The sequence below is a fragment of the Theropithecus gelada genome, chromosome 1 (assembly GCF_003255815.1).
Source record: "Theropithecus gelada isolate Dixy chromosome 1, Tgel_1.0, whole genome shotgun sequence".
NCBI classification, from domain to species: Eukaryota; Metazoa; Chordata; class Mammalia; order Primates; family Cercopithecidae; genus Theropithecus; species Theropithecus gelada.
The window spans coordinates 24066855-24082171 of record NC_037668.1 but is presented as its reverse complement, the minus strand read 5'-3'; the positions used below and the strand labels follow the sequence as shown (position 1 = coordinate 24082171).

The 15317-nt window shown below is 36.8% G+C and overlaps 1 protein-coding gene across 1 annotated transcript; it reads left to right on the top strand.

The window, feature by feature from the left end:
• The first annotated feature begins 348 nt into the window (after positions 1-348).
• LOC112615697 (olfactory receptor 6Y1) lies at positions 349-1326 on the top strand. The gene has a single exon (XM_025372583.1). The coding sequence runs from the start codon at positions 349-351 to the stop codon at positions 1324-1326; it is 978 nt and encodes a 325-aa protein (XP_025228368.1).
• Positions 1327-15317: the final 13991 nt, after the last annotated feature.

The window sequence follows — 15317 nt, the reverse complement described above, 5'->3', positions numbered from 1 at the left end:
GGATGTTTTGCCTGTATCGAAAGGGTGGTCTTAAGACCAATTTTTTTGTGTGCCCAAAAGTGATATATTGGCAAAGCACAGAACTAGGATTTAGAAAGTTATAACCTCTATTTTGTGTGACCTTGGACAAGTTACTGCTCTTGAGAAAATTTGAAAACAAGTTAAAATATAAGCTCCCTTTTCTCAAAAGCTTTGGTTCTCACCATAATTCAAGAGGCAGTCAGATAAAAAAGCAGAGACCTCCTATTGTGATAAATTTGCTAGTGGTGGGCTCTATCATTACAAATAACCATAGACTAGTGCTTGTGTCATGGAAGGAACTGACTTTGTCTGTGCCCACAGCCAGTCATGACCACCATAATTCTGGAAGTAGATAATCGTACAGTGACAACACATTTCATTCTTCTGAGGTTTCCAACACGACCAGCCTTCCAGCTTCTTCTTTTCTCCGTTTTCCTGGCAACCTACTTGCTGACACTGCTGGAGAATCTTCTTATCATCTTAGCTATCCACAGTGATGGGCAGCTACATAAGCCCATGTACTTCTTCCTGAGCCACCTCTCCTTCCTGGAGATGTGGTATGTCACAGTCATCAGCCCCAAGATGCTTGTTGACTTCCTCAGTCACGACAAGAGTATTTCCTTCAATGGTTGCATGACTCAACTTTACTTTTTTGTGACCTTTGTCTGCACTGAGTACATCCTTCTTGCTGTCATGGCCTTTGACCGCTATGTAGCCATTTGTAATCCACTATGCTACCCAGTCATCATGATCAACCAGCTCTGTGGCACACTGGCTGGAGGATGCTGGTTCTGTGGACTCATGACTGCCATGATTAAGATGGTTTTTATAGCACAACTTCACTACTGTGGCACGCCTCAGATCAATCACTACTTTTGTGATATCTCTCCACTCCTTAACGTCTCCTGTGAGGACTCCTCACAGGCTGAGCTGGTGGACTTCTTCTTGGCCCTCATGGTCATTGCTCTTCCTCTTTGTGTTGTGATGGCATCCTATGCTGCTATCCTTGCCACCATCCTCAGGATCCCTTCTGCTCAGGGCCGCCAAAAGGCATTCTCCACCTGTGCCTCCCATCTGACCGTTGTAATTCTCTTCTATTCCACAACCCTTTTCACCTATGCCCGTCCCAAACTCATGTATGCCTACAATTCCAACAAAGTGGTATCTGTTCTCTACACTGTCATTGTTCCACTCCTCAACCCCATCATTTACTGTCTGAGGAATCGTGACGTAAAGGCAGCCCTCAGAAAGACCATACATTGCAGAGGAAGTGGGCCCCAGGGAAATGGGGTTTTCAGTAGTTAAAAAATGTTTAGATTCCTTTCAGGCTTAAACTGAGAGATGATCACGACACACTTTTCCTCTCAGTCTTGTTTGTGGTTATCCCCCAGTCTCCAGTACTGTAACACTGCTCTCCTGTGTGTGTGTGTGTGTGTGTGTGTACACACAATCATGACTAGAGAAACATGTTCTCAAGAAGTAACCTCTGTTATCAGGCTGAAAGACAAGTTTTAAAATGGTAGAAAATCTATTTGAAATCAGGAAGAAAGAGAGAGAGAGAGAGCAAGTGGTAGGAGGGAGGAAAAGAGGAAGATAAATACTTTTTCCACACAACTTATCAAAATAAATGCCAGAAAGGACAAACAATTAAATGTAAAGAATAAAACCACCGTTCATCTCTCAGGTGGTTAGAAAAAGGTTTTTTTTACACTCTATATTGTAGAAGTAAAAGAAAAAGATCAACATAAATTAATGCCTGTTAGGCACAGTGGCACATACCTGTAGTCCCAGCTACTCAAGAGACTGAGGCAGGAGGATCCCTTGAGTCCAGGAACTTGGGCCCAGCCTGGTCAACATAGGGAGACTCCATCCACTTCCCTCCAAATAACATAAATGACTAATTTGTTAAGGCTTTTAAAAACAAAAGATTAAGTTTATACCAAATAACAAAGTGAAAACTATTACTAATTTTAGTTATTAATGTTATAATAACATATACCAACCTTAGATATTAAAAAACACTTTAAAATAAGCTTATAAAAATTAAACTCTCAATGGAAAAACAGGTATATAAACCTAATTTTAAAAAAATAGGTAGTTTTTATGGGCAAAATTATGTCCCACTCCTCCCTCCCTCCAAAAAATATGTTGTCCTAACCCCAGTCTCTCAGAATGTGACCTTATTTACAATATGACTGGTGTCATTATAAAAAGGAAGTTTGGACACAGACACACACAGATGAAAGACAATGTGCACACGCAAAGGGCAGAAAGCAACCATGTTGCTGCAGCAATGCATCTATAAGCTAAGGAAGAAGTATTGCTGGCAGACACCAAAAGCTAGAAGTAGCAAGGAAGGATGTTATCCTAGAGCTGAAAGAGAGAGAGAGTATGGCCCTCCCAAGTACTTGATTTCTGATTCCCAACATCAAAAATACTGAGACCGTATTTGGTACTTCGTAATGGCAGCCCTAGGAAACTAATACTGGAGCCAATAAACCTCAGTAATTTTTTAAAAGATATTAAAACACAAAAATTGACAAAAGTGATATGATTAAACTAACAAGCTTCTGCACAACAAAAGAAATTATCAACAGAGTAAACAACCTACAGAATGGAAAAATTTTTTGGCAAACGATACATCTGACAAAGGTCTAAATTCAGCATCCATAAGGAACTTAAACATATTTACAAGATAAAAACGAACAACTTCATTTAAAAGTAGGCAAAGATGTGAACAGACACTTTTCAAAAGAAAACATACATGTGGACAACAATCATATGAAAAAAAGGCTCAGTGATCATTAGAGAAATGAAAATAAAAATCACAATGAATGGTTTTAATAATAGCAGTTCTAACTGGTATGAAGTGATATCTCATTGTGTTACCATCTAGTAACAATAGTTACTAGATGGTAACAATAGTCTGAATAGCTATTACTAAAATGTCAAAAAATAACAGATGCTGGTGAGGTTGTGGAGAAAAAGGAATACTTATTCACTGTTGGTGGGAGTGTATATTAGTTCAATCTATGTAAAAGACAGTGTAGTGATTCCTCAAAGACCTAAAAACAGAAATACCATTTGACCCAGCGATCCCATCACTGAATATATACCCAAAGGAATATAAATCATTCTACTATAAAGACACATACACACATTTGTTTATTGCAGCACTATTTACAATAGCAAAGACATGGAACCAACCAGAATGCCCATCAATGATAGACTGGATAAAGAAAATGTGCTACATATACACCATGAAATACTATGCAGCCATAAAAAACAATTAGATCATGTCCTTTCCAGGAACATAGATGGGGCTAGAGGCCATCACTTTTAGCAAACTAATGCAAGAATAGAAAACCAAATACCACATATTCTCGCTTGTAGGTAGGAGCTAAATGATGATAACTCTTGGACACACAATAGGGAACAATGACACTGGGGCCCATTAGAGGGTGCAGGGTGGGAAGAGGCAGAGGATCAGGAGAAATAATTAACAGGTAATAGGTTTAATAACTAGGTGAAAAAAGAATCTGTACAACAAGCACCCATAATACAAGATTACCCATATAGTAAACCTACACATGTACCCCTGAACTTAAAATAAAAATTAAATTAAAAAATTAAAATTTAAACAAGATTAAGATACCCAAACATTTTAATTGGTTATTTATCTGAGATATTACCCATCACATAAGTGACATAAAAAATTTTATTATGCTGTCCATGGTTATATAAATTATTTCAAACACTGGAAGTAAATTTAGAAATAGTTCCCTTGGCTCTATAATTTCAAATATAAGAGTCTGTATTAGGGTTATAATTTATGAAGCTATATGCACACATGTATTCAATTAAGCATATTTAATTTTAAAAGCATGTACATTTTCCAAATAATTGGAATATTTAAGTAAAGTATGGTATACCTATGAAATGGAATACTATACAGATATTGCAAGTCATATTTTGAAAGAAAACAATGTTACAAAATAATTTTAGTGTTAAGTTAAAAGATAGAATATAAAATTATATGGCATTGGTATTATGAACAACTATGTTAATAAAGATATAATTAGTGATAGAAAGATAAATGTATATGTGTGTATGTAAAAAAATTCTAGAGAGATTTTAAGTGATACTTCCAAATTATTTTCTTCAGAGTTATGTCTTGTGTTATAATTACCTGTATTTTATAAAAGTTCTATAGTGAACATGTATTAGCTCTATAATTACTATTCACCAAAAATATTAAGCACATGAGGGAAAAGAAAACATTTCCTGGTGTTTTTGTTTTTCTTGAATATATTTCCTTCATTTAAATTACACTAATTATAAAAATTTAGCAATTTGTAGTACCTGATTATAAATGATACTGTGTTGGTTTTTTCTTTTATTACTATTATTATACTTTAAGTTAGGGTACATGTGAACAACATGCAGGTTTCTTACATATGCATACATGTGCCATATTGGTGTGCTGAACCCCTTAACTCTTCATTTACATTAGGTATATCTCCTAATGCTATCCCTCCCCCTCCCCCAAACCCACAACAGGCCCCGTTGTGTGATGTTCCCCATCCTGTGTCCAAGTGATCTCGTTGTTCAATTCCCACCTATGAGTGAGAACATGCGGTGTTTGGTTTTTTATCCTTGCGAGAGTTTGCTCAAAATGGTGGTTTCCAGCTTCATCCATGTCTCCACAAAGTACATGAACTCATCCATTTTATGGCTGCATAGTATTCCATGGTGTATATGTGCCACATTTTCTTAATCCAGTCTATCATTGATGGACATTTGGGTTGATTCCAAGTCTTTGCTATTGTGAATAGTGCCGTAATAAATGTATGTGTGCATGTGTGTTTATAGCAGCATGATTTATAATCCTTTGGGTATATACCCAGTAATGGGATGGCTGGGTCAAATGGTATTTCTAGCTCTAGATCCTTGAGGAATCGCCACACTGTTTTCCACAATGGTTGAACTAGTTTACAGTCCCAACCACAGTGTAAAAATGTTCCAATTTCTCCACAGCCTCTCCAGCACCTGTTGTTTCCTGATTTTTTAATGATTGCCATTCTAACTGGTGTGAGATGGCATCTTATTGTGGTTTTGATTTACATTTCTCTGATGGCCAGTGATGATGAGCATTTTTCATGTGTCTGTTGGCTGCATAAATGTCTTCTTTTGAGAAGTGTCAGTTCATATCCTTCAAATTTGTTTAAGTTCTTTGTAGATTCTGGATATTGGCCCTTTGTCAGTAGGGTAGATTGCAAAAATTTCCTCCCATTCTGTAGGTTGTCTGTTCACTCTGGTGGTAGTTTCTTTTGCTGTGCAGAAGCTCTTTAGTTTAATTAGGTCCCATTTGTCAATTTTGACTTTTGTTGCCATTGCTTTTGGTGTTTTAGACATGAAGTCCTTGCCCATGCCTATGTTTTCCAATTCTGTGAAGAAAGTCATTGGTAGTTTCATGGGGATGGCATTGAATCTATAAATTACCTTGGGGCATATGGCTATTTTTAGGATGTTGATTCTTCCTATCCATGAGTATGGGATGTTCTCCCATTTGTTTGTGTCCTCCTTTATTTCACTGAGCAGTGGTTTGTAGTTCTCCTTGAAGAGGTCCTTCACATCCCTTGTAAGTTGGAATCCTATGTATTTTATTTTCTTTGAAGCAATTGTGAATGGGAGTTCATTCATGATTTGGCTCTCTCTTTATCTGTTATTGGTGTATAGGAATGCTTGTGATTATTGCACATTGATTTTGTATCCTGAGACTTTGCTGAAGTTGCTTATCAGCTTAAGAAAATTTTGGGCTGAGACGATGGGGTTTTCTAAATATACAGTCATGTCATCTGCAAACAGAGACAATTTGACTTCCTCTTTTCCTAATTGAATACCCTTTATTTATTTCTCCTGCCTGATTGCCCTGGCCAGAACTTCTAACACTATGTTAAATAGCAGTGATGAGAGAGGGTATCCCTGCCTTGTGCCAATTTTCAAAGGGAATGCTCCCAGTTTTTGCCCATTCAGTATGCTATTGACTGTGGGTTTGTCATAAATGGCTCTTGTTATTTTGAGATATGTCTCATCAGTACCTAATTTATTGAGAATTTTTAGCATGAAGGGCTGTTGAATTTTGTCGAAGGTCTTTTCTGCATCTATTAAGATAATCATGTGGTTTTTGTCATTGGTTCTGTTTATATGATGGATTACATTTATTGATTTGTGTATGTTGAACCAGCCTTGCATCCCAGGGAAGCCCCTTGATCATGGTGGATAAGCTTTTTGATGTGCTGCTGGATTCGGTTTGCCAGTATTTTATGAGGATTTTTGCATCGATGTTCATCAGGGATATTGGTCTAAAATTATCCTTTGTGTGCATGTCTCTGCCAGGCTTTAGTATCAGGATGATACTGACTTCATAAAATGAGTTAGTCAGGATTCCCTCTTTTTCTATTGATTGGAATAGTTTCAGAAGGAATGGTACCAGCTCCTCTTTGTACCTCTGGTGGAATTCAACTGTGAATCCATCTGGTCCTGGACTTTTGTTGGCTGGTAGGCTATTAACAATTGCCTTAATTTCAGAGCCTGTTATTGGCCTATTCAGGGATTCAACTTCTTCCTGGTTTAGTCTTGGAAGGGTGTATGTGTGAGGAATTTATCCATTTCTTCTAGATTTTCCAGTTTATTTGCATAGAGGTGTTTATAGTATTCTCTGATGATAGTTTGTATTTCTGTGGGATCAGTGGTGATATCCCCTTTATCATTTTTTATTGTGTCTATTTGATCCTTCTCTCTTTTCTTCTTTATTAGTCTTGTAAGTGGTGTATCTATTCTGTTGATCTTTTCAAAAAACCAGCTTCTGGATTCACTGATTTTTTGAAGGGTTTTTTGTGTCTCTACCTTCTTCAGTTCTGCTCTGAACTTAGTTATTTCTTGCCTTCTGCTAGCTTTTCAATGTGTTTGCTCTTGCTTCTCTAGTTCTTTTAATTGTGATGTTAGGGTGTCAATTTTAGATCTTTCCTGCTTTCTCTTGTGGACATTTAGTGCTATAAATTTCCCTCTACACACTGCCTTAAATGTGTCCCAGAGATTCTGGTATGCTGTATCTTTGTTCTCATTGGTTTCAAAGAACATCTTTATTTCCGCCTTCATTTCGTTATGTACCCAGTAGTCATTCAGGAGCAGGTTGTTCAGTTTCCATGTAGTTGAGCAGTTTTGATTGAGTTTCTTAGTCCTGAGTTCTAGTTTGGTTGCACTGTGGTCTGAGAGACAGTTTGTTATCATTTCTGTTCTTTTGCATTTGCTGAGGAGTGCTTTACTTCCAACTATGTGGACAATTTTGGAATAAGTGCGATGTGGTGCTGAGACAAATGTATATTCTGTTGATTTGGGGTGGAGAGTTCTGCAGATGTGTATTAGGTCCACTTGGTGCAGAGCTCAGTTCAATTCCTGGATATCCTTGTTAACTTTCTGTCTCATTGATCTGTCTAATGTTGACAGTGGGGTGTTAAAGTCTCCCATTATTATTGTGTGGGAGTCTAAGTCTCTTTGTAGGTCTCTAAGAACTTGCTTTATGAATCTTGGTGCTCTTGTATTGGGTGCATATATATTTAGGATAGTTAGCACTTCCTGATGAAATGATCCCTTTACCATTATGTAATAGCTTTCTTTGTCTCTTCTAATCTTTGTTGATTTAAAGTCTGTTTCATCAGAGACTAGGATTCCAACCCCTGCTCTTTCTTGTTTTCCTTTTGCTTGGTAGATCTTCCTCCATCCCTTTATTCTGAGCCTATGTGTGTCTCTACACGTGAGATGGGTCTCCTGAATACAGAACACTGATGGGTCTTGAGTCTTTATCCAATTTGCCAGTCTGTGTCTTTTAATTGGAGCATTTAATCCATTTATATTTAAGGTTAATGTTATTATTTGTAAATTTGATTCTGTCACTATGATGTTATCTGGTTATTTTGCTTGTTAGTTGATGCATTTTCTTCCTAGCATTGATGGTCTTTACAATTTGGCAAGTTTTTGCAGTGGCTGGTACCGGCTGTTCCTTTCCATGATAGTGCTTCCTTCAGGAGTTTTTGTAAGACAGGCCTGGTGGTGAAAAAATCTCTCAGCATTTGCTTGTCTGTAAAGGATTTTATTTCTCCTTCACTTATGAAGCTTAGTTTGGCTGGATATGAAATTCTGGGTTGAAAATTCTTTTCTTTAGGGATGTTGAATATTGGCACCTAGTCTCTTCTGGCTTGTAGAGTTTCTGCTAAGAGATCCACTGTTAGTCTGATGGGCTTCCCTTTGTGTGTAACCCGACCTTTCTCTCTGGCTGCCCTTAACATTTTTTCCTTCATTTCAGGAGTTGCTCTTCTCAAGAAGTATCTTTGTGGCATTCTCTGTATTTCCTGAATTTGAATGTTGGCCTGCCTTGTTAGGTTGGGGAAGTTCTCCTGGATAATACCCTGCAGAGTGTTTTCCAACTTGGTTCCATTCTCCCCATCACTTTCAGGTATACCAATCAGATGTAGGTTTGGTATTTTTGCATAGTCCCATATTTCTTGGAGGCTTTGATTGTTTCTTTTTACTCTTTTTTTCTCTAAACTTCTCTTCTGGTTTCATTTCATTCATTTGATCTTCAATCACTGGTACCCACCCTTTCTTACAGCTGATCAAATTGGCTCTTGAAGCTTGTGCATGCATCACATAGTTCTCGTGCCATGGTTTTCAGTTCCATCAGGTCATTTAAGGTTTCTTTATGCTATTTATTCTAGTTAGCCATTCATCTAATCTTTTTTCAAGGTTTTTAGCTTCTTTGTGATGGGTTCAAACATCCTGCTTTAGCTCGGAGAAGTTTGTTATTACCAATCATCTGAAGCCTTCTTCTCTCAAATTGTCAAGGTGATGCTCCATCCAGCTTTATTCCATTGTAGGCGAGGAGATGCATTCCTTTGGAGGAGGAGAAGCGCTCTGATTTTTAGAATTTTCAGCTTTTCTGCTCTGGTTTCTCCCCATCTTTGTGGTTTTATCTACCTTTGGTCTTTGATGATGGTAACGTACAGATGGGACTTTGGTGTGGATGTCCTTTCTGTTTGTTAGTTTTCCATCTAACAGTCAGGACCCTCAGCTGTAGGTCTGTTGGAGTTTGCTGGAGGTCCACTCCAGACTCTGTTTGCCTGGGTATCACCAGCAGAGGCTGTAAAACAGCAAATATTGCAGAATGGCAAATGTTGCTGTCTGATTGTTCCTCTGGAAGCTTCGTTTCAGAGTGGCACCCAGCCATATGAGGTGTCAGTCGGTCCCTACTGGGAGGTACCTCAGTACCTCTTGAGGAGGCAGTCTGACCATTCTCAGATCTCAAACTGTGCTGGGAGAACCACTACTCTCTTCAAACCTGTCAGACAGGGAATTTTAAGTCTGCAGAAGTTTCTGCTGCCTTTTGTTCAGCTATGCCCTGCCCCCAGAGGTGGAGTCTACAGAGGCAGGCAGGCCTCCTTGAGCTGTGGTGGGCTCCACCCAGTTCAAGCTTCCAGGCTGCTTTGTTTACCTACTCAAGCCTCAGCAATAGCAGGCGCCCCTCCCTGTTGGGGGTTTTATGAAGCCATATATCACTACTCTTATGCCTGATCATGTTCTTAAGCCAGTTGAGAAGTAAAACAAATCAGACAACAAAATGAAAATCAAAATCTCATCTTTGACCAGACTCTGTGGCTCCTGCCTGTGATCCCAGCACTTTGGGAGACCAAAGGAGGAGGATTCCTTGAGCCTAGGAATTTAAGTCCAGCTTGGGCAACCTAGAAAGACCTTATCTCTACAATAATTATAAAATTAGCTGGATGTGGTGGTGTACACCAGCTACTTGGGAGGCAGAGGTAGAAGAATTGCTTGAGCCACGGTAGTAGGACTGAGGTGGGAGAATCACTTGAGCTAGGATAGTAGGGCTACAGTGAGTTGTGACCTCACCACTGCACTCTAGTCTGGGTGACAGAGTGAAACACTGTCTCAAAAATAAAATAAAATAAACTATCTTTATTATTGTTTATGGCTAAATTGGAGGAATACTGAACCCTCCAATTAGAGAAACTTCTGTACTCAATGAATTGGCATAGTCAGACACCTTCAGTTCTCCCCTAATGTTTTAGCTTCTTCTGACTTTTTGGTTTCCAAAGAGAAAAAAAAAGAGAATGGGGATGTGTAGAGGCCCCTCCTCCCAGATATGGCAACACACACTGGGGCCTGGCTGTGGAGGATGGAGACTGGGTGAGGGAAAGCATTAGGAAAAACAGCTAATACATGCTGGGCTTAATACCTAGGTGATAGGTTGATAGGTGCAGTAAACCACCGGGCACACATTTATGAAATAAACCTGCACATCCTGCACATGTATCTCAGAACTTAAAATAAAATAAAATAAAATAAACTATTTTTTAAAAATAGAATGATGGATTAAGAACCTCTGAAAATTCATTCTTTCATATAAGAAGCAGTAACACTTGCAAAAATTGTCAAAATCAACTTTTCAGAATGCAAATAAACTAGAAATTATGGCCTGCACACAGACAAAAATTAGTAAGTAGAAACTGTCCCTTAGGAAACCCAAACATGAATGTAACTAGATAAATCTTTTAAATGAGCTATTGCAAATGTGTTTAAAGAATTAGACATATTATTTCTAAAGAACTATGGAAAACATAAGAACAATGTCTCACCATGTAGAAAATATCAATAGAGAGGCTGGGCATGGTGGATCACGCCTGTAATCCCAACACTTTGGGAGGTGGAGGCAGGTGGATCACTTGAAGTCAGAAGTTTGAGACCAGTCCAGCCAATATGGTGAAACCCCATCTCTACTAAAAACACAAAAAATTAGCTGAGTGTGGTGGCACATGTCTGTGATCCCAGCTACTTGGGAGACTGAGGCAGGAGAATTACTTGAACCCGGGAGATGAAGTTTGCAGTGAACCGAGGCCACACCAGTGTATTCCAGCCTGGATGACAGATCGAAACTCTGTCTCAAAAAAAACAATTAAAATTAAATTATAAATATTTTTTTTAAAAGACAGTATCAATAGAGAGAAATTCTAAAAAAGAACCAAATAGAAATTCCTTACTTAAAATCCAATAATTGAAATAAAAATTTTACTACAGAGTCTCAACATTAAGTTTGAAATGACCAAAAACAAAAATCAGCAAACTTGAAGACAATTGAAATTGTCTAGTTTGGGGAAAAGAGAAAAAAAGAATGAAGAAAAATGAACAGAACCCCAGTGATATGAATTGGATCTGTGTCAATGCCCAAATCTCATGTTGAATTGTAATCCCTAATGTTGGAAGTGGAGCCTAGTGGAGGTGATTGTACCATGGGGATGGTTTCTAATAGTTTAGCCCCATCCCCCTAGTGCTGTTTTCTTGATAGAGTTCTCATGAGATCTGGTTGTTTAAAAGTATGTGTCATCTCCTACTTTGCTCTCATTTTCTCCGGCTCTGGACATGTAAGACTTGTCTGCTTCCCCTTTGCCTTCTGCCATGATTGAAAGTTTCCTGAGGCCTCCCCAGAAGCTGAACAGGAACCTCTTTGCTTCCTGTACAGCCTGCAGAACTATGAACCAATTAAAACGTTTTTGAAATAAATTACCCAGTCTCAGGTATTTCTTTATAGCAGTACAAGAAGAGACTAATACACCTAGAGAGCCATGGGACACCATCAAGCAGACCAATATATACATAATGAAGTTCTAGAAGGAGATGAGAGAGATAGAGGAAGAATGAATTGTTGGATAAATAACCAAAAGGTTTCCAGCTTTGACAAAAACAAATATCCACATACCCAAATATACCCAAGAGGTTCAACAAACTTTACACAGTGTAAACCTAAAGAAATCTATATCTAAAGGCATAATGATCAAAATTTCAAGAGCCTGTGTTAATGGGCTTATCATAAATAAAGACATAACTGATATGACAACAATAATACAAAGCAAAGAGGAGGAAAGAGAGATATATAGAAGCAAATAGTTTGAATACAATTGAAATTAAATTGACATCAATCTGAAACAGATTGTTGTGAATTAAGAAACTAATTGCAATCCCCAGGTCAAACACCGTGTATAAGTAAAAATGTATCTAGTAAAAGAAATGACAGGGAAATTTAAGGTATACACAATAAAACATCTATTTAATGTAAAAAAATGTAAGAATTGAGGAATGAGAAGACATAAGATATATAGAAAACAAATAGCAAAATGTCGGATATAAATCTATCTTATAAGTAATATAAATAGATTGATATTTCAATCTAAAGACAGAAATTAACAGGAGGTACTGAGTATTGTGTGGTTTGTCATCCTCATAATCCTGGGGTAAAAAGAGCCTCTCAACAATAGAATTAATAAGAATGATTAAAACATCCAGCCACATGTTTTCTACAAGAGATATATTTCAGACTCAAAGACAAAAATTAGTTCAAAGTAAAAAGATGGAAAAACTATACCACATGAAATGGTAACCAAAAGAGAGCAGTAGTGATTATGTTAATATCAGACTAAATAGACTTTAAGACAAAAATTGTGTTTTTTGTTTGTTTGTTTGTTTGTTTGTTTGTTTGTTTGTTTTTGAGGCAGGTCTCGCTCTGTCGCCCAGGCTGGAGTGCAGTGGCGCGATCTTGGCTCACTGCAAGTTCCACCTGCTGGTTCCCGCCATTCTCCTGCCTCAGCCTCCCGAGTAGCTGGGACTACCGGTGCCCGCCACCAAGCCTGGCTAATTTTTTCTTTTGTATTTTTTAGTAGAGAGGGGGTTTCACCACGTTAGCCAGTAAGGACAAAAATTGTTTTAGAGACAAAGTAGGACATTTTATAATGACAAAAGATTAAATCCATCAAGAAGACTTAACAAATGTAAGCATACATTCATCAAACAACAGATTTTCAAAATATATGAATGGAAAACTGACAATATTGAAGGGGGAAAAGGCAATACAACAATAATAGACAAAGGTTTCAATACCCCACTTCAAAATTGATAGAACGAACAAACAATAAAACAGCAAGGATATATAAAAGTGAAACACTATAAACTAAATACACTTAGACATCTGTAGAATACTCAGCAAAAAAACCCATCAATTTTCTCCACTGTACATAGGACATACTTGAAGATAGACCTAGGACATAAAACAAGACTCAATAAATTAAAAAGCATAGAAATCATATAAAATATGTTCCCTAACCCATAATAGAATAAAGCTAGAAATCAAGAACAGAAGAAAAATAGGAAATTTTACAAATATGTGGAAGTTAAACTACATACTCCTAAATAACTAATGAATAAAAAAAGAAAGCAAATGAGAAATTTAAAAATACTTCAAGATGAATAAAAATGAAACTCAAAATATATGACAAAATATATGACATGCAGCTAATGCAGTGCCTGGGGTGAATTTGTAGATGAAAATACCTATGTTAAAAATAAAAGATATCTCAAGTTAATAACTTGTCATTCTGCCTTATAAAATTCAAAGAGTAAGAACAAAGTCCAAAGCCAGAGAAAGAAGAAAACTGGGAATAAAAAACAATAGGGAAAATTGACAAGCTCAAAAGTTGGTTCTTTAAGTGCATCAACAAAATTGACAAATCTTTAGCTAGACTGACCAAAAAAAGGGAGAGAAAGAAATACAAATTACTAAAATCAGAAATAAAAAAGAAGACATCCCTACTGACCTACAGAAATAAACAAGATTATAAGGGGATATTATGAACAATTTGTATTAACAAACTAGCTAACCTGGATGAAGTGGACAAATTTCTAGAAATACACAAACTACTGAAACTAACTCAGGAATAAATAGAAAATACAAATAGGCATATAACCAGAAAATTATTGAATTCATAATTTATAAAATCTACCCACAAAGAAAAGCCTAGGACCGGATGACTTTATGGTGATTCTTACCAAGCTCAAAGAATTATTAATTTTAAACTTCCACAAACTTTTGAAAGGTAGAAGAGGAGGGAATATGTTCCAATTCATTATATGAAACCAATATTACCTGATAATAAACCAGAAAAATACCTTACAAGATCACAAGACAATAAAACTATACAGCAATTTGTTTCCTTTTTTTTTCTTTTTTGCATGTAGACACAAAAATCTTCAACAAAATACTAATAAACTAAATCTAGCAACAAATAAGAAGGCTTATATACCATGACAAGTGGATGCAAGAATGCTTCAACATACAAAAATCAATCTATGTAACATATGATTATAAGATAAAGGACAAAAATCACATGATAATCTCAGTAGATGCAGAAAATGTATTGGACAAAATCCCACACCACTTCATAATTAAAACACACACACACACACACACACACACACATGCATACTCAAACTAGAGCAATAAGGGAACTTCTTCAATCTGACAAAGGGCATTTATGGAGTATCCACAGCTAACATCATGCTTTCTGGTAAAAAACTGGATGTTTTATGCCTAAGGTTAGGAAAAAAGATGTCTGCTTTCACTACTTCCATTCAACATTGCGTCAGAGGTTCTACACAGGAAGAATTAGAACTACCTGCATTTGCAAGTGACGTGATCTTAGTTATATAGATAAAACTAAGCAATACACACGCACACATACACGCACACAAATTTTAGAACTAATAAGTGATTTCAGCAATATTGCAGGCTGCAAGATCAACACACAAAAATCAGTTGTATTTCTCTAACAATGAACAATCCAAAAATGAAATTCATAAAACAATTTCATTTACGATAGCATCAAAAAGAATAAAACACAAAAGAATAAATTTAACAAAATAAATACAACTTATACACTAAAACCTATAAAACACCAGTTAAAGAAATTAAAGAAAACTTAAATTCAAAAATATTTTATATTCATGAATTGGAGAACTGTTCATAGATGGCAATAATCCCCAAATTCATAGACAGATTCAAGACATTTTTTACGAAAATACCAGCTGACTTTGTTGCAGAAATTGACAAAATGATCCTAAAGTATGTATGGAAATGAAAGAGACAGAGAATAGCCAAAAATTGGTGGTAAAGAAGAATAAAGTTGAACAAATTACATTTTCCAGTGTAGCAACTTACTGCTAAGCTACGGTAATCGAGACAGCATGGTACTAGCTTCAGGATAGACATATACATCACTTGAATATATTGAGAGTTCAGAAATAAACCTTTACATGTATACTCAATTAATTTTCAACAAATTGAAATTGAAACCACAATAAGATACACTGCACATCCACTAGGGATGTTAAGACTA